The 27544-nt window shown below is 51.9% G+C and overlaps 1 protein-coding gene across 3 annotated transcripts; it reads left to right on the top strand.

The window, feature by feature from the left end:
* The first annotated feature begins 4406 nt into the window (after positions 1 to 4406).
* PTGS1 (prostaglandin-endoperoxide synthase 1) lies at positions 4407 to 25767 on the top strand. Of its 3 annotated transcripts, none has more exons than XM_068553089.1 (12): positions 4407 to 4502; positions 4595 to 4684; positions 5125 to 5148; positions 11153 to 11269; positions 11706 to 11846; positions 12176 to 12319; positions 13663 to 13844; positions 13950 to 14033; positions 15783 to 16029; positions 18048 to 18334; positions 22963 to 23110; positions 24638 to 25767. In XM_068553089.1, the coding sequence occupies exons 1-12, from the start codon at positions 4496 to 4498 to the stop codon at positions 24991 to 24993; spliced, it is 1827 nt and encodes a 608-aa protein (XP_068409190.1). In that variant the 5' UTR covers positions 4407 to 4495; the 3' UTR covers positions 24994 to 25767. The 3 variants fall into 3 exon arrangements, with proteins under 3 accessions (XP_068409190.1, XP_068409189.1, XP_068409191.1); XM_068553088.1 differs by having other exon boundaries at positions 5125 to 5190; XM_068553090.1 differs by lacking the exon at positions 5125 to 5148.
* The last annotated feature ends 1777 nt before the right edge of the window (positions 25768 to 27544 follow it).

Genomic DNA, 27544 nt, shown 5'->3' with positions numbered 1-27544 from the left:
GCCAAGGATGGAGTGAGGCAGGGAGTTACGTTGTAGACTTGACATCAAACAGACCAGAGCTCTGATTCCAGCTCTGCCATCTACTAGCCCGTGGCCTTTAGCGGTCAGTTTTCCTGTTTACAAAAACGGGGACAAGAAGAGAATCTATCTCATGGAGCTGTTATAAGTTATAAAGGAGACGTTGCACCAAAACCCCTTAGCATGTGCTCTTCACCGCACAGTCTAGGGAAATCTTTGTGTCTCAGTTTCCTCTTTTGCGTAATGGGGATAATGCTTAATACTTTCCTTTTGGAGCTGTTGTGAGGATTTCAATGTGAGGAATGTGAAAACATTTCGTGATTCTAGGTGCTTAGCTTCTCAGCTGAATTATGCTGCTTAAATTGGACCCCCTAGCCTCCCCCAACTCTGTCCCATCCAACCCCCCACCCCGCCACCCCCAACAGTGCATTTCTGTTTCCTCCTTTTTTAAAAAAAATTTAAAAATTTATTTATTTTGGCTGCATTGGGTCTTCGTTGCTGTCCATGGGCTTTCTCTAGTTGCGGCGAGCAGGGGCTACTCTTCGTTGCGGTGCGCAGGCTTCTCATTGCGGTGGCTTCTCTTGTTGTGGAGCACAGGCTCTAGGCGTGCGGGCTCGGTAGCTGTGGCTCGCGGGCTCTAGAGCGCAGGCTCGGTAGTTGTGGTGCACGGGCTTAGTTTCTCCGCGGCATGTGGGATCTTCCCGGACCAGGGCTCGAACCCGTGTCCCCTGCATTAGCAGGCGGATTCTTAACCACTGCGCCACCGGGGAAGTCCTGTTTCTTCTTAACTAACGCCAAACACTGGCTAGCCCTGCTGGGGCTTAGGTTATGTGGTACCTGGTATTTCAGAACAAGGGGACTGGGCCTTGAAACCTATCCCTTACTAGTTGTGCAACCTTGGATAAGTCATGTCAGCTCTCTGGGCCTCAGTTTCTTTCTCTGTAAAATGGAGGTGATAATACTGTGTAGGGCTGTTGAGAAAATTACATGTGATAGTGCATGTGAAATACACAGCACGCTGCCTGGCCCGCAGTAGGTACTCGAAATATTAACAATCATTATTATTACCACCAATGCTCAACCTCAGCCTGGCACTGAGGAGGTAAAGAGGAGGAAGTGAACTTTGTATGAAACCCTCCTGCTCAGATAGGGAATGTTAGGGAGAACAGATAAAGAATTAACATTGAGTTCCTACTGGAAGTTGGTCATGCCTATAATCTTGCTCAGAATCATGCACTTAATCTTATTTTGTCCTCACAATGACTCTTACGAGAATGGAATTATGAACTCCATTTTACAGATGGGGAAACTGAGGCCCAAGAAGGGCAGTTGGCTACCTAAGGTCATACTGAAAACTGGTCAGAAATGCGGAGGGGAATTTGAAGAGATGTTGGGCTGATTCCAGAGCTTTCCTGTCTGGCTGTGAAGCTGCCTCCAGAGGTGGGGCTGGGTGGGGCTGGGCCCCTGAGTGATTCAGGTAAGAGTCATCTACGGATTTCCAAATAGTGGGTGGGACACAGCAGGGGTGAAAGCGCTCCAGGAGCTTTAAAATCCAACTCCCCAGTAGAGTTGCCAGGAGAGCATGTGATTGGGGTGGAGCCCAGGGTGGGGGGGGGGTATGCAGAGGGAAACCCCACCCCATGTCAGGGGGATTGGGTGGGGGGAGCAGGGTGTAGGGAAGGGGGTCCTGGCCACCTTAGCTGGGAGGGGCTCAGGGCCTGGGGTGGAGCTGGGCCTGTGAGGGTGTTGAGGGTGCTGGCCAAGGGCCCAGCTGGGAAGGTCAGGGAAACTGAGGCAGAGTACTGACACTTTTCGTAGTTGTCACAGCAGATGGATGGGCTGGCAGTCACCTTGATGAGGCTGGCCCTGGACCCTTACTCACGCATAGAAGGTCTATATTTTTTCACAAATTCAATCACTCATACAGGCACTCATTCATTTCTTTATTCAATGAACCAACATTTGCTGGGTGCCTTCTATATGCCAGATCTTGCGCTCTGCCCTGGGGATATGTGAATGACCAAGATGCTCGCAGCCTAATAAGGGAGAGAGAGGGACCACACAATCCAGCATGCTGCCTGCTGTGACCAGGGGTGGCATAGGAGTTTCCTCAGAGGACAGAAAGAGGAAGAGGTGTGTCAGAGGATGCTTCCCTGGGGACACAGAGCCGGGCCTTGAGCAATGAATGGACGTTCACCATTCTGAGGATTAGGAAAACTCCCTAGATATGGAGGCTATAGGCTTTGGAGTAAAGGGACAGGGAAAAGTGACCCTATGCTATGGCCTTTCCCAGGGCTGGGGCACGGGCTGGCCCGGACCCCTCTCTGTGTATCTAGCTGCATGCAGAGCCTGCCACTGAGATAGACCAAACACAGTGAGTCCAAATTTGAATGCCACCTACCCCATCCTGCTCCCCATCCCTCGTTCCTTCCCTGCGTATTATCGCCAGCATCAAGCCAGGAACCTAGGTGTCCTCCTGAACACCTCTTTTTCCCTGAAGCTCTAGTGCCAATCGGTCACCAGGCTCTTGCCACCATTTCTCTTGTCTTGCCCTCCCCCATGCCCCCTCTTGGTGCGGTCCTGTCCCTGGGGGGCTGCACAGGCACCCTCTCTACCATCTTGCCTCTGGCCTCTCCTTCACTGCATCCTTTGCGAGGTCTCCAGCACTGGTCCCAGAGCCTGGCCACAGTGAGGGCTCAGTCCCTCCATGCCTGTTCTCAGAAACCATCCGATTTGATCTTTACATTGTTCAAATGGGAAAGCAGAAGTCCAGAGAGGTGCAGACACTTGTCTGAGGTCAAACCGCGAGAGAGACCTGAACTTGGTTCTTCTGGCTTGCAGGCTCTTTTTCTCAGTGCCAGGGCCACACAGGTGCTGTTCCTTTGAGTTCAGGAGGGTGGCTTGGGTGTGAGCAGTCAGCAGGAGGTACAGGCCTTGGAAATGGCTGGGCTCAGGGTCTGAAGGGAGGGAGGACCTGGGAGTGAAGATGGGGCCTCATCCAAACCCTTCATTTTTCATCACCAGAAATCCCTCTTTAGTTTGGGTAACTAGACCCCCGAATCTCACCCTGACCCCATCCCTCCGGCTGATAATCCATGCCTTATGTCTCCTCGCCCTGCCTGGGTAGTCACCGGAGGCTCTGGATCTGGGTGGTGGGTCAGACTTCCCCAGCACCCCAGGGCCCCAGGCCCTCCATTTGCTCCACTCCCTCCCGCATCTGCCCTGGCTTGCTCTGTCTCCTTGGGGCAGCTGGCTTTTGTCCCAGTGGATCATAGGAGCAGCTAGGGTGGGGCTGTAGGAGGGGCTCCCCAGTAGGCCTCACTTCTCCCATCTCACATGGTTCCCATTCTGTACCCAAGGATGTCTGGGAGCCCACATACGGACCTCTGAGCCCTCCCGCCTGCCCTTCCACTCTCTGGGGCCCACAGGATGGCTGGGTGTGGGGGGAAAACTGAGGGAGAAAATCTCTGGACGTGGGGACCAGGAGACTCTGTGTGACCCAGGGCGCATCCCCCTTCGAAGATCAGTTTCCCCAGCTACAAAAAAAGAGGAGCTGGGTGCTGGGATTCTGTAAAGTAGGCAGATAGATGTGAGTCCAGCTGGAGCATGCACCCTGGCCACCCTGGAATCTGAGTCAGGAGATCTTTGGAAAGAATGCCTCCTGATAACGGATCACCTACTCTGTGCTAGGCACTGCATCAGGAAGTTTGTGTGCATTACCTTATGGAATCTTACAACAGTTCTCTGGGATGGGTCTTATTAGCATCCACGTCTCATAGAAGAGAATACTGAGGACCAGAGAGGTTAAGTACCAGGTCCAAGGAGGCACAGCTAGTAAGCTGTAGAGGCTGGATTTGAATTAGGTCTCCTGGACTTGGAGTCTGCTCTTCATTCTGGCAGTAGAGGCTCAGGCAGAGACACGTGACCTTAGAGGGCAGAGCCCAGCCCTTGCGGGGAGTCCGTCCTCCCTGTTGGATCTGAGGGTAGTGGGTTTCCCATCCCGGAGACTGTGTGCAGGCCCGCCTGGACTGCTCCTTTTCCGTCCTCCTTCCGCTTGGGGGTGGCGGTGGGGGTGGGGGTAGGGTATGTGGTTCTGAGCGGACGTTTCTAGGCTGAGATACCAGCCCTGAAGCCCTGGGTGCCCTCGGCATTGCACATCATCTCCGGGCCTCAGTTTCTTATCAACCAAATGGACACACTTCTGGTGCTACTGGGTTTTAAAGGCTCAAGTGTCTCACGGATCTCGGGTGAAAAACCACCTTAGTGGCCGTCATAGAATAATTAATAAAATGTCTTGGCTGGAGCAGGAGCGGAGGAAGTAAGTGGGCGGGGGCCGAGGTGACAGCTGGCTAGAGAGGTGGAGCCAGGGAATGGGTGGGGAGGGGCGGGCCAGGCGGGCCAGCGCTCCGGGGCAGAGTTAGAGACGCACCCAAGGAGCAGGCAGTCCGCATCCCGCATCCATCAGCCGCCCTGCACCATGAGCCGTAAGTCCGGCCCCGGTGGCCCCAGACTCCCCTTTGCCTCCTGGTGGAGCCTTGAATGCCAGGCTCAGCCCTTCATCTCTCTCCCTCTGCAGGGCGGAGTGTCTCGCTCCGGTTCCCGCTGCTTCTGCTGCTGCTGCCGCCATCCCCTGTCCTGCCAGCGGACCCCGGGGCACCCGCGCCGGGTAGGCGGCCCCTATTCCTGCCCCCGAAGAGCCCCAGGTCCCTGCGTCCCTGGCCCAGCCCCCACCCGCCTCTCCCCTCCGGCCGGCCCAGCTTCCCCTTTCGGCTCGCGGTGCCTGGGAGGGGGGAGGGGGCTGAGGCTGTCGGTGGGATGGGGGCTCTCTGCAGACCCCCGGGGGGTGTGGCTTTGGCTAGGACGCCACTGGGTTCTTTTCGGGGGGAAAGGGCAGACTGGGATCTCGGGCCGGCTTTGGGAAAAGGGACAGCTTCTCTCCAGGCCCTCACCTGTTCTGGGCCCCCAGCGGTCCAAGCTCATCCCCAACAATCCCGCTGTTTCCCCTGCGGGCCACTTTCGAAGGAAGCAACAGGCGCCAGGGGAAGGCGGGCTGGCGAGTTCTCTTTCTCCAGCTTCTAACTTTCTGGTACCCTTCCGGATTCCCAGCCCCAGTGGAGAAGATCTCCCTCGGTGAGGACCCCGGGTACACCAGCCACTCCAGAGACAGTGGAGGTGAAAATACGCTTACGGGGCTGGGTTGCTCCCCCTGAGGTTTAAATCCTCACCTGTGAGGTCCCCACTGGGCAGATGAGTTAACTGAGGCTCAGGTAGGGGCTATAACCCTCTCAAGCTCACACAGGGCATGGTGGGCTCAGGGTTGGAAGCTGGATCTACCTGACTCTAGGCATTTTGCAGGGTCTTTCCTCAGAGTCCTCCCTGCCCTCCTCACCCGCTGCCAATGGACCCTGGTTTCATCACCCCAAAGAAGATGGGGAAAGTCAGATCCTGTAAAATTCCCACCTTCCTCCCCCTCCACCATGCATGTACCAGGTTCCAGGTGAAGGACTGCAGCTCCTCCTTCGGACAGCCTCCCTCCCCCAGCTTACTGCTTGTGTGTGTGTGTGTGTGTGTGTGTGTGTGTGTGTGTGTGTGTGTGTGTGTGTGTGTGTGTGTGTGTGTGTGTGTGTGTGCAGGGTCTGGACAGAGCTTCCTTCATCACCTAGCTGTGTGAGCTCTGGGTCTCCATTTCCCATCTGCAAAATGGGCTCAACAGAGGATGGTGGGGAGGGGATCTGAGCCTTCTGTTGTGATGCTCAGAGGAGAGAGAAAGGGTACCTATGTGAACTGGGAATCAGACCAGGTTTCCTGGAGGAGAGGGTTTGAGAGGGTGGCATTTGGAGAAGTCAAGGAAAGGATGGAGGATGCTGGGCACGAGCAAAGGTCTAGTTTGTGGGAAGAAGAGGAGGAAGACCCATGTGGCCAGCACTTTACAGTTTACAAAACCAGGCTGTGGGCATCTCTGTTGTTGGTGCTCACAACAGCCCTGCCAGGGAGATGTTAGTCCCATTCTACAGAAGGGAACTCTGAGGCCCAGAGGGGTGAGCCCATTTGTCTGAGACCCCAGTAGCAGAGCCGGGGCTGACTAGGCTGACCCAGTGGCCCTTTTTGTTAGCCCCTGGATCAGCCCAGCACTTCCTCTGAAGCCCCATTCAGCCCCATCCAGGCCCCCAGGGCACCCAGGGCTCACCCTGCCTGTCCTCCTGTGTCTGTTCACCAGTACTTAGTGTGCCATTTTGCTTTTAGCCTTTTCTACTTATCTTTATATTGTGTTTAAACAGAATTGTTTTCTTCACTCCACAAACATTCCCAGGGGATTGCTTCATGCCAGTCTTTGGCTGCAGCCTGGAGACAGAGCTGGGAGGAGCTCGCAGTCTGGTGGAGGAGATAGAAATGCCCACAGACTGTCATCCAAGGGGGTCAGGGCCATGACTGAGGGAAGCACAGGGGTGTGCGGGGCTCGGGGGTGGGGGGCAGTTATCTCTCATCCCTTACATGTGAGGAATTTCAGGAGGCTTCTTGGAGGTGGTGACGTTTGACCTGGACCCCGAAGGAGGTGGTGAGTTGGTGGAAATCCTGTGAGGTTTTACTATGAAACTCTGGAAGGGGTCTTCCTGGCAGAAACAAGGGCATGAGCTGAAGCCTAAAGGTCTGAACTGTGGGAGTGGAAGGGCGCCCAGGGAACAGTAGGACAGAGGCAGCTGCTGGTGGACATGGGCCTTTGGATGCAGAATGAGGAGATGGACTTGGGCCTCAGGGTAACTGGGAGCAGGAGAGTGAGATTGGGCGGATGACTTGGAGGTGAGACTGGAGGCTGGGGAACCGTTAAGGAGGCTGCTGCAAGGGTCAAGGAAAGAACGGAGGACCCGTTGGGTGTTGGGGCAGAAGGTTTGGGCTGCCTTCCTGTTTCCAAGTCTCTGGGTGAACTGAGGTCCAAGATGCCTGGACATTCAGGGGAAGCATCTGCCCTGGAAAGCCAAAGCCTGTGTTTTGTCCCCAGAGCGGCAGCAAAGGCTGATTCCCCCAGGAGACGATGGCTGCAAGCTTACGTGGGGGCAGGTGGCGGGAGAGAATGTTGCTTCTGCGTCTCCTGCGATGGACGAGGTGGAGTCCGGCTTGGAGGACAGGGGTGTGCCAGGGCTTCCTTAATGCTCAAGTTCATCCTCTCCAGTTCCTGGACTTGGCTTAGTGCTCTCTCTTTGGCTAGGGATAGGGCATGACCTGGCAACCAGAGCTCCATGCCAGGCAGAGGGGCCTGAGGCCAGCTAACCCTGGCACGTAGGGCAGGAACCCCGCCTGTGCCAAACCCTCCTGCTGCCTGCAGCCTCCTATCTGCAGCACCAGCAAGGTCTGTGGGCTGGGAGAGGACTTCCTCTTCCAGCCATCGGGGCCTGCTGCGGTGGTGCCTGTCGGCTGGCCACTGACCTGGTGGGGTGTAGGGCCTGGGGCCCAGGTCTGGCTGGTCAGGGCCCCCCTTTTTTTTTTTCTTTGGCTGCCAAGCTCCTGGAGCTTCTCTAAATATTATTCTTAGGGAATTTCAGTCCAGCCTCTTTCTTTAACGGGCCCTCTTGCTGCCTGGTGCCTCCAAGTCCTGACGACTTGGTGTTCCCTCACTGTGCCTGGAGCACTGACTCCTGGGCTGGGGGACATTTCCTTGCCGGATCCTCAGAAAGTTCTGGAGCCGGGACGTCCTAAACAGTTCCTCATCGGTGGGAATGTTTGCAGTGTGGGCTTGCTGATCAACCCCACCTCTGGGCTGGCTTGAAGACGCAGTGAGAGCAAGCTGCAAGGTTCTCTGCTGATGGGGCTAGGGAATCATATTGATGCAAATAACCCAGATATTTGGAGATAGATTGGCTTCGCCCAGAGTTGAGAAGAGAAGGGGAGGCAGAGAGGGAGGTTTTTCCTTAGAGCCTGTCTGTTCCCTCCCCTTCCTGGAAAACACTGAAAAATCAGGCCCAGAGGGTACAGGGTACTTGCCCAAGGACACACAGCCAGTGAAGAGCAGTCACTCTCCCACAGATCTTCGCCCACAGCACCTACTTGGCGCCTCGCCCTGTGCTGGGTGTGGGAACTCAAGGCACTTTAGACTCTGTGTCTGCATCTCCCTAGTTCTCTTTCTTGATGTTTTATCATACAGGGTGTCCTCCGCTGGGCACATGAAAGCATGCGGGATTTAAGTTAGACTGAAGGAAGGCCTTGCTTTGTGAATAGTTCCCAGAGCTCTGGTTGCAGTAGGGGATGGCGCTCCCTCTGGGGTCCTGGTTTCATTCGTTCTGGATTTTCAGGTCCACCTTGAAGGAAAGGTGACAAACCTATCTCACCTGGGGTCATCCCCAGCCTGTGGAACAAAGTGACTCTCCCTCTGCATCCCTTCCCCAAGTCCAGGCATGGGCCCCTCCAGGAGGAGGAAGGGCAGGGAAGAGAAGAGAGTTCATCTTGGCTCTGCAACTTTGAAGCAGTGGGGCCTGGGCGAGTCTCCTCATCGGTGGCAGGGTTGAGGGGGGTGGCAGGGGTAGGGGGAGTCTCACCCACCCACCAGGGAGTGCTGAGCAGATAAACGAGGTAGATATGCAAGGTTGGAGGGTCAGCCAGAGCCCTGGCTTCCCGGCCCATCGTGACCGTGCAGCTGAAGGGGGGGAAGCAGCACCTAGTCTCCTCTCTGCCCACCCTGACATCATGGGGCCGCCAGCGGCAGCTGCTATCCTTGCTGGGGAGAACTTTCCCTGCCCTGGGGCCGCCGGTGTTTATGGAAAGATCGGGAAGAGGAGGGAGGGAAAGTTGGGCAGCAGGTCTGGGAGGGAGGGACCTCTGCCCACGCCCGGCACACAGACTCTCCTGACAGGAGAGGGATTCGGGCAGGAACTTCTGCATCTGGGGACACAGCTCTGCTGCCTGCTGAAGCCCTCAAGCCAGACTTCAGGGCCAGCTGCGGGGGTGCTGGGGAAATCAGGGAGACCCTTTGGCCAAGCTTGGGCTGGCTGGTCTCCTCGCTGCAGTTTAAAATTCCACAAACATTTGTTAAGCTCTGGCCACCGCATCTGGATTCCCTGGGTGGCTGGATCTCTCCAGGACATGGGTTGAGCCCCAGCTGTGTGCACAGCCTCTGTGAGGGAGGAGAAAGTCAGGGAAAGCCCTTTTCCTTGGAGGCTTGTGGTAGAGCAGAGCACGTCGAGCTGGAACGTGGAGCAGGGGCGAGAGAGAGCGGAGTGTGGACATTTAGGGGGCGGCTTTCTGGTGCATGTGCAGTGGGCAGGGGCAGGTAGATCTGGAGGGAATTTACTAGGGAGGAGCCGCAGCCTGGGTCAAGGAGGGAGCAGAGCTTTCGGCTTTGGGGCTGCGGGATGGGCTGCCACAGAACAAACTGAGTTCCTTTTGGGATCCTTACGGGGGGAGAGATGGGGAAACAGCCCAGAGAAGGGCTGCACCTCAGCCCCTGTGCCCGATGAGTGGTAGGGTGACCCGTTGGTGACAGAGGGCCTGGTGCGCCAGGGTCGGGAGCTGGGCAGTGTGGCGCCACGGGAGCTCCTGGGCAGAACAGCAGAGTGTCCTGAGCAGGAGGGATCGATGAGATCCCAGGTCCCTGAGCCCGCTGCACGGCTGAGCCTGAGCTCCCTGGCATTTCTGGGCCTGTGGCTGTAGGAGGGGAGGGGGGTCCTGGCAGGCCCCTGCCCTGGGCCCCACCTGCCGGTCCGCCTGCGTTGGTCTGATAAGGCCTTTTTGTTCAGACTTCTTCCCGTGGGTTCCTTCTTTTTATGCCCTGCAAGGGTCACAGAGGTGCTATTGTGGGGCTGTGGGGAGTTGCCAGGACTTAAGCAAAACTATTTGCATGATCCTGTGATGTGAGGAGCCCTAAACCAGAGGTTCCTGCCCTCTGATCACAGCATCCTGAGGTGACTTCTCAGGCTCCTCCCGCCCGTTGCTATCCTCTTGACCCCCTATAATCAGATGCACAAAGAATCGGAGTTCCCTGTAACGTTGGCTCTGAGCCCAGTTAAGGAATTGTGTTTGCAGGAGGGACCTGGTGTTTTCTGTGGAAGGCCAGGGAAGGAGCTGCTGCCGGGACAGGCGCCCTGGGTCTGCAGGAGGCCTGGCTCTGTTCCTTGGTCTTGGCCGAGTCGCCACCTCTTCCCGAGCCTCGGTGTCCCTCGCTGAGCTGTGAACGAGCACTGAGGGAGCTCCAAGGAGTCTCTGACCTTGCTGTTGGAGAATCATTGAAGCTGTGGTTGGGGAGATCTGGGTTAGACACAAGGAGGGACTTCCTGGGGGGGGTTTCTCCAGGGGGTTGGTGGGGGTGATGTTAGAGCTCCACTCACCCTCTGGAGAGGGTTTTCCGGCCACATCTCTCCTGTTCTCGTGGTGCCTGACCTCCCTCAAGATCCTAGAGCCCAAACTCCACCCTGATGTGAGCCGGGGCTGGGTCTATCAGGACGGGAGCTGAGACTCCCCTCAAACCCATTCTCTGTCTTCCGGGTTCTGGGAAACATCTTTCCTTGGACTTGATGGCTGAGTGTCTGGGGGTGGGGTGGAAGTGAAGGGATGGGCAGTTGGTCTGGTGCCACTTGCTGGGTGACCCATCTGGGTTTCCCCTTATTTGGCCTCAGTCACCCCACCCCTTCTGCCTATAACTGGGCGTTGTGATACCTGCTCTTCCTTCCCTTCTGCAAAAATAAAAGGATGGTAGGTCCTGGTGCCCAGAGGTTGGGGGTTGGTCTGAGAACCCCTATCCTTTTCCCTTTACTGAACCCCACAAACTCTGCCCTTGGTGCTGAGCTGTGACTTGGCAGAAGGTGAATGCTCTAGAAAAGCCTGTGGCTGCAGTGTCTTATCAGCTGTTTCCTAGTCTTTGATGTCACAGCCTGGGGCCTGGACTCTTCTCCTGCCCCACTTTGGTGGCAGCAGGGAGGGAGGAGGGGACTTCCCCTGGTGGCCTGATGTGGGGAAGACTGGAAACCCAGAGCAAGGTCTGGAAACGGAAGGGCCAGGGGCTTTCTGTTCATAGCTGTGGGGACAGAGAGGACCCTTGGGGAACACAGGAGTCCAGTAAGTTAGGAGAGAGCTGTGACTGGACTCCATGCCTCTGGCCCCAACGAGAGGTCACCCTGGAGTGGTCTCTGATCTCTGTTTCTCCCCACAGTGAACCCCTGTTGTTACTATCCATGCCAGCACCAGGGTATCTGTGTCCGCTTTGGCCTTGACCGCTACCAATGTGACTGCACCCGCACGGGCTATTCCGGCCCCAACTGCACCATCCGTGAGCTGGGCCTCCAGCCCCAATCCTTCTCCCCTGGGCTCGTCCTCCAAGACCCCCACTTCCTACCCTCACCTCCGGCCGTGGCCCTGTTCTCTTTTCTTGCCTGCCTTTGACCTCTGACACTGCCCCTGACCTGGCTCCAGCGCAAGCCCTCACTCCTGGCACACCCCACTCCCTGCTTCTGGGCTCTGTAGTGAGTTTTCACTGCCCAGCTCCGGCCTTACTGACCTCAGTCCCTGGTCCTGTCTCCTGTCCTCGTGTCTGGTTCTGGCTCTGTCATGTGCCATCACTCCCAAGGTTCCATCCTTACCCCTGCCCCAGAGGTTCTACCCACCCTGTTCCATCCTGTCCCTCATCCCCCGTTCCCATCTTCCACTCTGGCTGCTTCCGGTCCTGCCAGGAGGGCCTGACTGAATGGCTCCCACTGCCCTCACAGCTGAGCTATGGACCTGGCTCCGGACTACTTTGCGGCCCAGCCCCTCTTTCCTCCACTTCCTGCTGACGCATGGCCGCTGGTTCTGGGAGTTAGTCAATGCCACCTACATCCGGGACATGCTCATGCGTCTGGTACTCACAGGTGGGTGGGGGCAGGGCCCTCCTAATCTAGGGGAGCAAGAAATCCTGCCACTTCCTGGAATTCTTGGCATCCGATAAGGGCAGGGGTTGGGGGCGGGGGGGGTTCTAGGGTGCCAAATAAAAAAAGAACAACCCAGGGAATTCCCTGGCCGTCCAGTGGGTAGAACTCCGTGCTTTCACTGCCGAGGCGCGGGTTCAATCCCTGGTCGGGGAAGTAAGATCTTGGCCGCATGGGGGGACAAAAAATAGAACAACCCAAGAAGAGGTGGGGAAGGGGGCGTGTAACTGGGGGCAGGAACCCCTTGTCACCATTATTTTCGCCCTCTGCAGCGCGTTCCAACCTCATCCCCAGCCCCCCCACCTACAATGTAGCGCATGACTACATCAGCTGGGAGTCCTTCTCCAATGTGAGCTACTATACGCGTGTTCTGCCCTCTGTGCCCCGAGACTGTCCCACGCCCATGGGGACCAAAGGTAATGGCGACGGGGTGAGGGGTCTGGGCCTGGGGGTGTGTCACAGGAGATGCTTAGTTCTTCTCTTAGGGAAAAAACAAGCAGAAGAGCAGTTACTGACCCATTTCACAGATAGGTGGACCAAGGCAAGACATACGCATATCCAGAACCAGGGATGAGGACAGGAAGAGGTTGTGGAGGGGTCTTGCCTGAGGTCAGTGGCAGAGTCAGACTAGTGCTTCCATATTTCCAGGGTGCCTCTTTGCCTGAGCCTTGTCTACTAAATGGGTGGGATCCTGCTGGGATGGGGGTGACTTCAAAGTTGAAATGGAGGAAGGAAAAGATAGTGAGCTATTTACTGGGTGCTAACTCTGAGTTTGGGTCTTTACTAATGTAAACAGTCTTATGTGCTTCATCGGTGCAGTTTACACATAAAGTCAAATTTTTTCTTTAGTTGTTCAAGACCCCCACTTGGTCTCATTGGCAGGGGTCTTCTTCCCGAGACCTTCTTCCTTATCCGCTCCTGATTGTCCTCAAACAGGGGGGTTTACTCAGTTTAGAGCCATCAATTCAGTTTCAGGTACACAAAGGACAATACAGTCACATTCCTTAGGTATCACCTGTGGCTGCTTTCTTGCTGCATCAGCCAAGCTGAGCAGATGCGACAGAGACCACATGTTGGCAGAGCCTGAGATATTGACTATCTGGACTTGTACAGAAAAAGTTTGCTGACCCTTGGTTTAAAAGATCCCATCTCACCAGTTTTCTGCCAGTTACATTGGCACTTGTCAAATCCACTGCATAAAATAGATATCATTTGCCCTGTATTATAGAAGAAGAAATTGAGGCTCAGAAAGATGGAATGACTTCTCCATGTTCACACAGTTAGTAAATGGCATAACCCATTTCAGACACAGGCTACCTTGCTCCACGGCTGGGGAGTCCAAGTTCTTCTGTTCGTTTGTTTTTTCTTTCTTTTTTAGGGGGAGGGGGGTTAACTTGTACAAAGTAGCAAACATACACAAAAGTTGACAGAAAAGTATAATGAAGTCCTATGTATCCTTCTCTGGGTTTCAAGATTTGTCCACAATTTGCCAATGTTATTTCTTCTATCCCCTCTCACCTTACTTTTTATGGAGTTTTTAAAAACAGATTCCAGATATCATGCCATTTCACCCATAAATACTTCTAGAGTCTTTTGGTAGAGAAGGTGCAAGGGGCCATCAGGTGGGAGGGAGGTGGTCCTGCGGAGGCCACTCTGGGCTTCCTGCGTGGACCAGTTCGGTCTGGCGAGCCTGGAAGGCCCTGAGGCAGGAAGATCCAGACAGGAAGCAGCTACTGCTCTTTCCCACCTCCCCAACCAGGGAAGAAGCAGTTGCCAGATGCCGAGCTCCTGAGCCGTCGCTTCCTGCTCAGGAGGAAGTTCATCCCTGACCCCCAAGGCAGCAACCTCATGTTTGCCTTCTTTGCGCAACACTTCACACATCAGTTCTTCAAAACCTCTGGCAAGATGGGTCCTGGCTTCACCAAGGCTTTGGGCCATGGGGTGAGTACCTGGGAGGGGCTCGGGACTTCTCTGGGCTGCACTTGGCACGTGGTTACAGGTGGGGCAGGACCCAGAGGTCTGAGTGGACCCTCTCTCTGTCTTCAGGTCGACCTTGGCCACATTTATGGAGACAATCTGGAACGTCAGTATCACCTGCGGCTCTTTAAGGATGGGAAACTCAAGTACCAGGTAGCACTGGGTCTTGGGATGGGGCGTTGGGAAGAACCTTCCACGGTCTTCCCTGGCAGAAGCTGTTGGTGGGGGCCTCCAGGGTGTCCTGAGATGGCCAGCTGCGGAAGCTGGAGGTGTGTGGTCGGAGGAGAGACAGCAAACCCTGGGAGAGGGTGCCAGGCAAGAGAAGCAGACGAGGAGCAGACGTGGCCTCTCATGTTCTCCTGGGAGGTGGATTTTGGGGCTCCATAGGAGATGAACATTTCCAGCCTGCATTTATTCATTTAATTATTCTACAATATTAATTGGGCACTGTGATGTGCCTGGCACAGGGGAGCAGTGGCCGTGATAGTTATGGGCCCTACCCTCAATCTCCTCAGGGACCAGAGATGCAAACAGTAGGGTGCTAGTTCCACGAGGACTTTTCGTCTGAACTCGCACTGTTCAATGGTGCTAGAGCCACATAGGTAATTAGCTCATGCACTTCTCAAATCCACTGCATAAAATAGGTATCATTTGCCCTATTTCATTGCTGTGAGCCACATCTAAGTTATTGGAATTTTTCTAGTGGCCACATTAAAAAAGGTAAAAAGCAACAGGCAAAATTGATTTTAATAATATATTTTTAATTTAACCCAATATATCCAGAATCTTATCATTTCAACATGTAATCAACATAAAAAATGTCAATACAATATCTCACTATTTGTGCTAAATCTTCAAAATCTGACCTGTATCTTACACTTATAGCACATCTCAATTTGGGTGCCAGATTTTCGTTGGAGATTCTGATCTGCATTTAGATTTCATAAAATTTACGGTTGAGAAAGTAGATTCACATGTCCCAAGTTGTTCTAGGCATAAAGACTTCCCAACAGCTGAGGTATCTGTTTTAAAATTTAAATCTAAAGAAAATAAAATTAAAAATCCAGTTCCTCATTCACACCGACCACATTTCTAGTGCTTAGTAGCTGCACATAGCTAGTGGCTACCATACTGGACCATGCAAATCTAAATAAACAAAAACCAAGACACAAAGTTCATTGCTGAATCTTTTGGGCCAAGAACAGTATTTGGCATATGGTAGGTCCTCGGTGTATATTTGTTGAGTGAATGATGACACTGCCGTATAATTAATTACACTTGCGATGGCTGCCACCAGGGAGAAGCCACGAGAGTGTGCAGAGGATGGGGAAGGCTTCCTTAGGAAGTACGAATAAACCAAGGGTTGCATGAAGGATGAGGAGGAGTTAGGGAGGCCAAGAAGGGCACAGGACAGGCCAGGTTCTCAGGCATCGAGGCTGGAGAGGGGAAGTCAGCTTGAGTGAATTCAAGGGAGTAAAACGAGGGAGATGCTGCTGGACACCTGAGTGATTCCCGATGAGCGAGGGTCGTGTTAAGGATTTCTGATTTCTGCCAAGAGCAGAGAGAGGACTTGGAAGGGTTTTAAGCCAGGGTGTGATGCTAGATTTGGGTGTTTTAAAGGATTGCTCTGGCTGCAGAGCCGAGAACGGACTGTCTGGGGGGATGGAGCCACTTACGGGGGGAGTGAGGGTGGAAGATGAGGGTGGCTTGGAAGAGGGTGGCAGCAGAGGGGAGACAGAAAGGGACTCACTTCAGGAGGTAGAATCCACAGGCCTTGGTCAGGGAGGCCGGGCAGCCACCCTGCGTGTTACGGGCAGCTGTCAGTAGGAGTGGAAGGGTGTCCGCTGCGCAGGTGCAGGCACCCGGCCCCTCCCCAGGTTACCAGGTGTCCCCATCCTGCAGGTGCTGGACGGAGAGATGTACCCGCCATCGGTGGAAGAGGCGCCCGTGCTGATGCGCTACCCCCAGGGCATCCCGCCCCAGAGCCAGATGGCAGTGGGCCAGGAGGTGTTCGGGCTGCTTCCGGGGCTCATGCTCTACGCCACACTCTGGTTGCGTGAGCACAACCGAGTGTGTGACCTGCTGAAGGCTGAGCACCCCACCTGGGGCGATGAGCAGCTCTTCCAGACAGCCCGCCTCATCCTCATGGGTGAGGACTCCAAGCCAGCCTCGTCCTGGAAGGTCACGCCCTCTGTCCTGAGAAGCGGAGTGGAGGGTTTGGGGACAGAGAGATTAGAATTCTGAACAGGGTCCTTCCCCTGTGTGAGCCTCACTTTCCAAATCTATACATTGGGAATAATGATGGTTGTAAGGATTTGTTGAGATGATGAATGGGAAAGTACTTAGCACATAGTAGGCCTTCAGAAAATGGAGGGCTGCGGTAGCTGATCATTAGCTGGGTGACTAGCAGCAAATCTGATTAGCCACCCCAAATCTCAGTTTCCCCATCATCCCAGGAGCACTCAGGGACATCCTCAGCAGATACCCTAGCTTGCCTGGGCTTCGGGAATCCTTGTTTCCTGCCCTGCATTCATCTGCCTTCCTGGAGGTTGGTAGCTTCTGGGTGCCTCAGGGACAAGTTATTTTTGTGTCCCCTACAGGGGTGAGCCTGCAGCCTGAAATGTCGGATGGTTTTTGGCCTGGGAGCTCGGCGCCCCCAACACACCTGTCCAGACCGTATTCGCTCTGAGTCACCACTGAGCCTCTGCCCCCGCCTCTGAGCATCACTGGGCGTGACTGTTCCCAATTATAGTGGCTGATTCACTGGTGCCTGGAAGAGCCATTCACTGGGGTTAGGAACGGCCTAAAGAACTAGAAGGGGCTGGTTCAGAAGTGCCAGTATTATAGAGACTTTGATCAGAGAGGGCAAGTCTGTGTCTGCAGGCTGCCCAGCATACTGACTGGTGATGAAACTGTGGCCAGAGGCGGGACTCCTAGGGCCCTGCACCTCCAGTGCCTCATTCAACCCTCCCGACAGCCTTAGGACCCAGATAGGATTACCCTTTGTTGTGAAGATTAAGATGCAGAGAGGGTAAGTGAATTCTCCAAGGCCATTCGGTGCAGAGAGACTTGAACCAGGTCTGGCTGCCACCAGAGTTTATGCTGCTTCCACCACATCTTGAGGGGAGTGCTTTCCTGAGTGGGGAGGGGGTGTGAGCCTTAGTCTAATCTTTTGTGACATGTGCGTATGGGGAGGGGATTCTCCCCTCACACCTCCACGTAGTGTTCCCACTTCTACACGTATGGACCCTCCGTATTATGCCAGGCCCTGTACCAAGCAGTTCAGATGCATTCATTGTCTACTCCTCTCAGCGACCCTGTGAATATTGTTATACTGGTATGATTCTAGTACACATTTTACAGATAAGGGGAGTGAACTTCAGAGAGAGTAAGTAGCACAGCCCCAGCTCGGGTGGCTAGAAATGGTGAAGCCAAGATTTAAACCCAGGTCTGCTGATTGCAGTTCCGGTGGCTCCAGATCAATTTGCTAAAAGTCAATTTGTCTAGTGGTTAGTTGGCCAAAATATCAGCTTCTTCTAATATCTAGCTGACCAGTTTTCATTGTGTTATGGAATGTTCCTTTTGTGTCTTCCCTGGCTCTTTGCTCTGTAGCTGGTTCCTGAAGGGGCAGAGGAATTTGATACATAGGAAGATAGGAGGATTATATTTGGGACGAGATTCACTTATGTCTCCAGTGTCCCTTGTTTGCTGCTGCAGCTCTTAGAATGGTCTCTTGGGAGCTCCCCTCACCCCCATCATCTTAGGCACGCTGAGATTCCCTCACTAAGTTAATCTCTACGAGCCCATCTTTTGTGGTGTCTCCAGCCTCTTTTAATGGGCTGTGGGAAGGTGGCCACCCGAGGGTCACAAAACCCATGCTCAGATACTTCCTTTGCGTGTCCTGCTCAGCCCGGCCTGTGACGTCCCCAGGGAACATGGGACTAGCAGATGGCTCCTGTCTTGGGACATCAGTGCAGCCTGAGACAGAAAGTTCCATTTTCACGCCCCGTGACAAAAAGGCAAAGTGAAAGTGGCCAAATAAAATCAAACAACCATTACAATGGTAAAGAGGCCAAACCAAGCCCTTTGCATGAACTGGCCCACTTCCCAAGCCTGGTGGCTAAGACCCTGTGCTCTGTTGACCCCATTCCCCATCCTTCGTCCCAGGGGAGACCATCAAGATTGTGATTGAGGAGTACGTGCAGCAGCTGAGTGGCTACTTCCTGAAGCTCAAGTTTGACCCGGAGCTGCTCTTAGGCACCCAGTTCCAGTACCGTAACCGAATTGCCATGGAGTTCAACCAGCTCTACCACTGGCACCCACTCATGCCCGACTCCTTCCGGGTGGGCCCCGAGAACTACAGCTACAAGCAGTTCCTGTTCAACACCTCCATGCTGGTGGACTACGGGGTCGAGGCCCTGGTGGACGCCTTCTCTCGCCAGCCCGCGGGCCGGGTGAGCCCCAGAGGAGTGCTGGGGAGGGCCGCTGGGCTCTGGGATCCAAACCCCAGTTTTCTGTGAAAGGGGGAGAGTGTCACCCCTACTGGGAGGTCGTGATCATTCCTTCATTCATTCTCTCATTCTTTCATTCATTCAACGATACCAGGCGTTACTCCAGGTGCCGGGGATGCAGTGGTGAGCCAGGTCAATGTGGTTCTTGGGTCCTTGTATTTTTGGTGCGTACACCCTAGGAAGGAACAACAGTCATGTGACAGCTAACATCGTTTGAGCACTTACTACATGTTAGGCCCTGTACCAAGGGCTTTTCTGATGTTTTCAGAATTATAAGAGCATGTTAAGAACCACAGTACAGAAAGCCCACCATGCTCTGGGAACTCAGAGAGGGGCTTCTGGCCCAGAGTTGGGGATTGTGGATAAGGAAGTGATGTTTGAGCAGAGATCCAAACAATGGATAGGGGTCTCCCAGGGCAAGAGGTAGCGTTCGTGGCCCGGGGTCTCTGTGTTCCAGATGGAGGGGACAGCATGGCAAAGGCCCAGAGGTCAGAGGGCATGGCAATTTGAGGACCAGGTAGACATTCAGGGTATGGCAATATATGCAAAAGTGCCTGCACATAGTAGGTCTTTATTACACTAGAGGCCTCTGTATGGGCTGAATTGCCCCCTGCCCCAAATTCCCATGTTGAAGTCCTAACCTCCAATACCTCAGAATGTGACTGTATTTGGAGCTAGGGTCTTTAAAGAGTTAATTAAGGTAAATGCGGTCATTGGGTGAGCCCTACTATGACCGGCGTCCTTTTAAGAAGAGGAGATTAGGATATAGATGTGCATAGAGGGAAAACATAGGGGAAAGATGGCCATCTCTAAGCCAAGGAGAGAGGCCTCAGAATGAAACCAACCCTGCTCACACCTTGATCTTGGACTTGTAGCCTTCAGAACTGTGAGGAAATAAATTTCTGCTGTTTAAGCCACCTAGGCACTTCGGTATGGCAGCCCTAGCAAAATAATATAGCCTTTCCCTCTGGAATTTTTAACTAACTTCCTCCTAGATCTTCCCTTCCCTATGTTTGGAAGCTCCCATCTCCTTCCCTAGCTCCCCTCAGCCCCTGCTTCTCTCTCATACTTATCCCTCAGCCCTACCATGAAGTTGTGGTACCACATGGATTAAGGTTTCCCCCTGGTAATTTGACTGCAATTAGCATATGCTGCCGCCAGTGGGCAGCTGCTGGCTGGTTTACGGCCTCTGTTCTTTGTGGGGACACAGACATGAACAGAGACAGTAACTCGTGTGCGGGGCTTCATGGTTTCCAAAGAATTTTCAAGCAATGTCCATGGTGACATGTGTGAAAAGCCCTGGTATTTCCTGGTACCAGGCAGAAGGGTCACAGAAGTGTGTGGATTCTCAGGATATCAAAGCGAGTGTGAGAAGTGATAAAACAGGGCCTCCCCTGATAATCCCCACCCGTGGTTCCATCTCGGGGTTACCGTGTGACCAACGCTGTGATAACTGCTTTGTATTCTTTATCTCGATTATTTTACCACAAGCATATCAGACTCATGCTTCTACCTTCCTCATTGTTGCATATGAAGAAAGAGAGGCTTAGCATAAGTAATTTGCCTACAGTCCCTGTATTTGTTTCCTAGGGCTGCAAAAGGAACACAAACCAGGGGGCTTTAAGCAGCAGACATTTATTCTTTTTCTTTTTTCGGAAGTTCAAAATATCACCTTTATTACTGATAAAGTTGATTCTAGAAAACCTAAAGCAGGCTTTTTAATAATAAACCCCCAAATAGACAAACTTGGCTACCAAGACGTGGAAGCATGGAAACAAGGAAAGCCTCTCCCAACATCCTCCTGTCTCCCCAGAACAAGGAGTGTGAGAGAAAACATACTACCTGGTGTCAACTGAATTCAAGAGCGGCAGAGAGGACAGCTTGAACGACGCACACCTAGTTACTGTGCTCAAACTCACCAATGATACTAAGTTACTCCTCTTCTAATAAGGAGTGAGGGGGAGAGGTTGGAAAAAGATGCTAAGCGTGTTAGGCTACTGGGGTTTCCTCCATAGACAAAGAAACATCCAGAAAAGGAAAGAAATATTCCCACCTTACACCTGAGAAGTATCACCTTTTATTCATTTATTCATTGATCCATCCAATCATCCATTAAACCTTTACTGCACGTTACTAACATCTAGGCCATGAAAAAGATCAACCCTCAAACATTTCTCTAGAAAGCCCTTGTAGTTAACTCCCCCAGATGGTATTAATACCAATCGGAAATTTATTGTTGCACAGTTCTGGAGGCTAGAAGTCCAAAATCAAGGTGTCAGCAGGGCCGTACTCTTGCTGAAGGCTCCAGGGGAGAATCTGTTCCCTCCCTTTCCCTCAGCTTCTGGTGGTGGCTGACAATCCTTGGGGTTCCTTGGCTTGTAGAAGCATCACTCCAACGTGGTGTTCTCCCTGTGTCTCTGTTTCCTCTTTTAGTCAGGACGCCAGTCATTGGATCTGGGGCCACCCTAGTGGAGTATGACCTTGATTACATTTATTTGCAAATAAGGTCACACATTCACAGGTGCTGGGGGTTAGGACTCCAACACGTCCTTCTGGGACACAGGCAAGTCAATACACAATGGGCCCCACAGCTTGTAAATGGTTCAGCTGAGATTGGCACCAGCCTCCGCTGGCTTTGCCCCAGGGTGTATAACTTCACCCAACTATGCTTTTCCTCTTTCTCACCCAATTGTCCTTGTTCTACCCAAACAGAACTCTTTCTTTAGCATTATGATTATCAATTCACCCTGAGCAATAGATCTTTCTTTAGATGTATGCTCCTTTTTTTTTTTTGACAATTCTTTTGCATTAAGAATATCTTTTTAAACTTTTTATTTCATATTGGAGTAGAGTCGATTAACAATGTTGTGATAGTTTCAGGGGTACAGCACAGTGATTCAGTTATACATATACATGTATCTATTCTTTTTCAAATGCTTTTCCCATTCAGGTTGTTACATAATATTGAGCAGAGTTCCCTGTGCTATACAGTAGTAGACCTATGCTCCTTAACAGTTATGAATCAGATTTTTTTTTTTTTTTTTGGAGCCTTCTTTTTTTTTTTGGCTGTGCTGTGCGGCTTGTGAGATCTTAGTTCCCCGACCAGGGATTGAACCCCGGCCCTTGGCAGTGAAAGCTCAGAGTCCTAACCACTGGGCTACCAGGGAATTCCCTTTGGAGCCTTTATCTCACCAGGTTACTTGGGTTTTGAACCCTATTTCCCTCCCTTCACAGGATATACTACACCACCCCCTTGGTCTTGAAGTAAAACTACAAGTTTAGTTAAACTAAATGTGTTTATATATTACACTTTTCATGGCAAGATTTTAGTTCCCTCCCTGCTAGCTCACCACAATTCCTCTCCCAGGAGGCTTGGCAGAAAGAAGGAGAAACAGATGTAATCACCTGTCCCTGTGTGTAGCTTTATCTGGTCTGAATGGAGTGACTTGATACTCTGTGTTCCTACCTTCTAGCTCAGTTTCTCTTTTCTAGTGGTGGCCGGCTGCTAGGGATTCACTTTTTTTTTTTTTTAATTTGCTTATTTACTTATTTTTGGCTGTGTTGGGTCCTTGTTGCTGCGCGTGGGCTTTCTCTAGTTGCAGCGAGCGGGGGCTACTCTTCGTTGCGGTGCGCGGGCTTCTTTTTGTGGTGGCTTCTCTTGTTGTGCAGCACGGGCTCTAGGCACATGGGCTTCAGTAGCTGTGGCATGTGGGCTCAGTAGTTGTGGCTCAGGGGCTCTAAAGCGCAGGCTCAGTAGTTGTGGCGCAAGGGTTTAGTTGCTCTGCGGCATGTGGGATCTTCTCGGACCAGGGCTCGAACCCATGTCCCCTGCATTGGCAGGCGGATTCTTAACCACTGCACCACCAGGGAAGTCCCCGGGGTTCACTTTTTAATACTAGATGCTCAGTAAATTTTATTTAATCTCAATTCTGTGATATAGAGAATGGAAAGCAACAGAAATAAGTTCCTTAGCAGAATCCATTAAAAGATTAAACATCTTTGTTCTATGATAAAAACTGATTTGGAGAGTGACAGACACATGTCAGTTCTGCCAGGTAGAGTTTAAAAAATACCCTAGGAAAGCCATAAAGTTTTGGCCCCTCAAACTAACATTTGTCCATCCGTCTGTTTCCATCACTCGAAAGCTTAGAAACCTTTCTGCCTTTTATTTCCAGATCTGAAATGCCAGTCCCCTCTGCTTGAGCTCTGGACTGTGGCCGTGCTGGCCATCTCCTCTGCAGAGTCCTAGTTGCTGAACCTAATAGTGCCAGAAACTTCCTTAACAGAATATTAGGGGTTCTCACCTAAATTCAAAGGGCTGGGGAACAGTGTGTCTGGTGAGTGACTAGAGAAGTCCTCCTGGCCCACTCCACACTCTAAAGATGAGGAAGCTGAGCCTCAGAGGGGGTCCCTGAGAAAGCATGGCAGTGCAGACCTAGGGCCAGGTTCCCAGCTTGGTGGCTGCTAGGCCGAGCCATCCTTTCTGCTCAGAAAGGACTCCTGACCTGAATTTCTTCTCCAGGACGATGTGGCCTGGCTCTCAGACCACAGCTGTGTTTATCTCTTGGCAGATCGGCGGGGGTAGGAACACGGACCACCGTGTCCTATACGTGGCTGTGGAAGTCATCAAGGAATCGAGAGAGCTGCGGCTGCAGCCCTTCAATGAGTACCGCAAGAGGTTTGGCATGAAGCCCTACACATCTTTCCAGGAGCTCACAGGTGAGCAGCTGTTTCCCGGCCATGGCTCCTGCCCTCGAGGGGTCTGAGCTGAAGTGAAGGAGACATTGAGGAAACAGAACAGGGTGATCCATATGGCCAGCACATATGGGATCTGAGGGGTGTGGGAGCACGGTGCCAGGGGTGGCGAGGGACGGCAGATGGCTGCTTGGGGAGGGAAGGTGGCTTCTCAGCTGGGTTTGAAGGATAAAAAGGGATTTTCCGGGACTTCCCTGGCGGTCCAGTGGTTAAGACTCTGCACTTCCACTGCAGGGGGCACAGACACGGCACAGCCAAAAAAGAAAAAAAAAAAGGGATTTTCCAGGTGAAGGATAGAGGGAAGAACATTCTAGGTGGAGGGGCAGAAAGTACAAAGGCACAGGGGTTAAAAAGAATGAGCCTAAAAAAAAAAAGAAAAAAAAAAAAGTGAGCCTATTCAGGAGAACAGTCCTAGGTGTGGCTGGGTCGAGGTGAGTGATAGGAGGCTGCCTCAGACTGTGTGGAATCTTGGGGTCTACGCTAAGATTTTGGGTTTTATTCTGTCTAGTGGTTCCTACGTCCCATTTACGGACCAGCTACCTGAGAATCACTTAGAAAACTAATTAAAAATACCAAATCTGAGCTGTCTCTTCCAGAGATTCTGATTCAGTAGACCTAGGCGGTACCCAAGAATCTGTGTGTGACTATATATATCTCTCCATACATATATGTATGTGTATGTGTCTACACATGTATGTATATGTAAGTGTATATATATAAAACACAAATTGTATAATATATGTATAATAAATATATGTAACATATATGTCTATATGTCATATATATATATATATATATATATATATATATATATATATATATATATATATATATATATATATATATATATTTGTTGTTGTTCACGATCTCCAGTTGTTGGGCAGCCAAGTTTGGGGACCCCTGTCCCAGACAATGGGGGTGCCACTGAAAGCTTTTGACCAGGGTGTCACGTGACCCCTGACTGTGTACTGGTACCCTGTGGAGGGTGGACTTGAGGAGACAGGTAGGGACACCCCATGTCTGTCTCCCATGACAGTCCAGAGAGACAGAAAGAACGTTGTCGCTGAGTCTCTATGTGATCTTGGACAAGTGACATTGCATTTCTGAGCTCCGGTAGAACTCAGGGTCTTGGACCAGGATAAGGCCTTGAAACCTGCCTGTGAAGGAAACAAGATGGGTAGCTTCTACCTGTCGTAATGATCAGGTAATTAGGGCACAGAGAAGTGGGGTGAGTTGCTCAAGGTCACACGCTGTTTGGTGGCAGATCCAGGCCCTTGACTCCATCTGCAGTAGCAAATTCCTTCCCTAGATGCAGCCGCAGAGCAGGGTCAGTCAGCCGGGCCAGATTTTAGGGCGTGTGCTCATTTGCTCGAGGTGCTCTTCTGAAGTCCATTCTCCTCCCCAGAAAAAGGTGGACCTCGAAGATTCCCTCCCCAGATGAACCGTAATGGATGGCATCATGATTCTGACTTTGGCTTCTCCCCCTTGTAGGAGAGAAGGAGATGGCAGCTGAGTTGGAGGAGCTGTATGGAGACATCGATGCCTTGGAGTTCTACCCAGGGCTGCTTCTTGAGAAGTGCCCTCCAAACTCCATCTTTGGGGAGAGTATGATAGAAATTGGGGCTCCTTTTTCCCTTAAGGGCCTCTTAGGGAATCCTATCTGTTCTCCGGAGTACTGGAAGTCGAGCACATTTGGCGGTGAGATGGGTTTCAACCTTGTCAAGACGGCCACGCTGAGGAAGCTGGTTTGCCTCAACACCAAGACTTGTCCCTATGTCTCCTTCCACGTGCCGGACCCCCGCCAGGAGGACGGGCCTGGAGGGGAGCGGCCATCCACAGAGCTCTGAGGGGACAGGGCAGCAGCATTCTGGAGGGTAGAGCTTACTGCTCATCATTCCAGAACGCTGAGACCAGGGTTGATAGTCTTCAGTGTTGGGTTTCTGATTTGGTGTTGAGAGCATCAGGGTGGACATTTAGAACTCTGGGTCTCTCACCACGATCTGGAATACTGTGGTCTTGTTTGTCGATCTAGAATGCTGAATTCCTGGTGAACCATCTAGAATGTTAGGAGTGGTTCTCCTTCGGAATGCCAGAACACTGGTTTCCTGGTTGATCACCTAGAATGTCAGATTTCTGGTTGATCTGGAATACAGGCATTCTAAAATATGGGACTCCTGATGGAATCATCTAGAAAGTTAAGGGGTTCTTATTTTGCGTCCTAGAATTCTGGGTGGTCCTCCAGAGTGTTGACTTTCTGATTGGTTATTCAGAATGTGGTGTTCCTGGTTGCTGATCCAGAACAGTAGCTGGTGTGCTAGATCTGTCCTGTCCTGAATGTCTGGAGCATTGATGGTTCATTTTCCTGTTCAGTGAGACATCCACAGAGCAGGGGAATCTAATGTCTAATGAGAACGCATTGCCTGAATCTGTGCCTGCACAGAGGAGGCAAGGAGGTGGGGTGTTCTTCTTGGGACCCCAACTGAGACCCTGGTCTGAGGATATAGAGGGAACAGGTGGCTTTTTCCAGGCCATTGATTGGAAGCCACCAGAGCTCCGTCGTTGCCCAGATCTTGACTCACGGCAGCTGTTTTTCATGAAGTTAATAAAGTTCTTTTTCCAAATTGCCTGCTATGCTTTTGATACCATCCCCAGAAGCAGAGGTAACACGGAAGTGACCTTTCTCCTAGCCACAGGCTAAATGTGCTGGAGGTTTGCAGCAGGAGACTTTCCACTGGGATCCCTGGGCCTGTCATGGTCTAGATCTTTCACTGCTAATGTTTCATCCCCCCCACCCCACCCCCCCATCCTGTGGGTTAGGAATTGCTTTCTCCAGGCTGCTCTCCTAAAATGCCTAACTCCCCAGCCCCAGGAAATGTAGCGTTCAGTTCCCACCATCTGATTAAAACAACTTCCTCCCTTACTGAGCATACAACAGAGACGAAAGGCATCTGGGGAGGAGAGCATTTACTCTGTGCCAATTTTACACATTTCATTCTCATTTATTTTCAACCCAACAGTGTGAAATAGGTGGTATAATCCACGTTTCAAAACCAAGGATACCGAGACTCGGGGCGGTTAAGTGACGTGCTCCACACGTGCCAGAGCCAGGTTAGGACCCAGGTCTGGCTGAATCTAGAGCTGTGCTCTTTCCTCCATCCAGCTTCTTCTTGCTTCCTGGTTTGACTCACTTCCAGGCCTAATCTTGCTTGTCTGGCTCAGGGTCAAAGGCGGAGGTGGGCTGTAGCCTCCGCCTTACTTGCAGGCTATTAGTTCAGTCACAAATATTTATATTCCTAACTGCCTACTACATGCCGGTTACTGTCATATGCTTGGGGCTACAGCAGGGAGTGATCAAGACCGATGAGGCTGCACAACAGATCGTTGTAGTTTATTTCATACATCGTACAGCATGGGGAATGTAGCCAATATTTTATAATAACTTCAAATATAGTATAATCTATAAAAATAATGAATCACTATGTTGTACACCTGAAATGAATATTGTAAATCAACTATACCTCAATTAAAAAAAATCTTCAATAGAGTTCAAACTCAAAAAAGACAGATGGGCTTCTGCCCACATGGAGCTCACATTCCAGTGGGGGTAGAGCAGACGATAAAGAAGAAAACAGTGAAAGGAGAGACACTCAGGTAAGTGTGATCTCCCTTCTAACTCATGCAGCTCTGCCCTCCCCTGCTTGACTCCGGAGCCCTGAGATACTTTGCCCAGCCACACAGATCCCAATAGCCAGCTACGAGAGAGGAGAGGACAGAGAGATAAGGTAAGAGATTGGGAAAGGTTCTTCATGCTCCCATTTTGGGCTTAGAGTTCCTTGTGCAGAACCATGGCACAGAAACAGTGGGGGAAATTGGGGTCCAGGCTGAGGGTCCCTGGCTGTGTCTACTGTCTTATGGTCCAGAAAGCCCTTGTTTCTCCTTAGTTGGCTGGGGACTACTTCCATCATTCCTTCCTGGCCCTGTTGAATTCAGAGAATGCAATCCTTTCTTGCTCCCCTAGCTGTGCTGATGTGGAGGGATCCTTCTGGTGCCAGAAGTGGGTGTGGCGTGGCTGTGTCTTGTCCTTGCTGGACCGGTCTCTATTTCCTCTCTTCTGCTAATACCCCGACTTTACTGAGAATCCTTCCCTCTCGTTAATTTTAGTCTTGGTGGTTCCATCAGCGGCCCTTTCCTGGCCAAGAGGTGGGCCTGTGAATCAATCCTGGCCAATTAAACACCCTCTTCTTTTTCTTTTTTTTAACATCTTTATTGGAGTATAATTGCTTTACAATGGTGTGTTAGTTTCTGCTGTCTAACAAAGTGAATCAGTTATACATATACATATATCCCCATATCTCTTCCCTCTTGCATCTCACTCCCTCCCACCCTCCCTATCCCACC

This window comes from Eschrichtius robustus, chromosome 10, assembly GCF_028021215.1.
Source record: "Eschrichtius robustus isolate mEscRob2 chromosome 10, mEscRob2.pri, whole genome shotgun sequence".
NCBI lineage: Eukaryota > Metazoa > Chordata > Mammalia > Artiodactyla > Eschrichtiidae > Eschrichtius > Eschrichtius robustus.
Note: the sequence above shows the minus strand (reverse complement) of the source record. Positions and strands in the feature narration are given on the sequence as shown.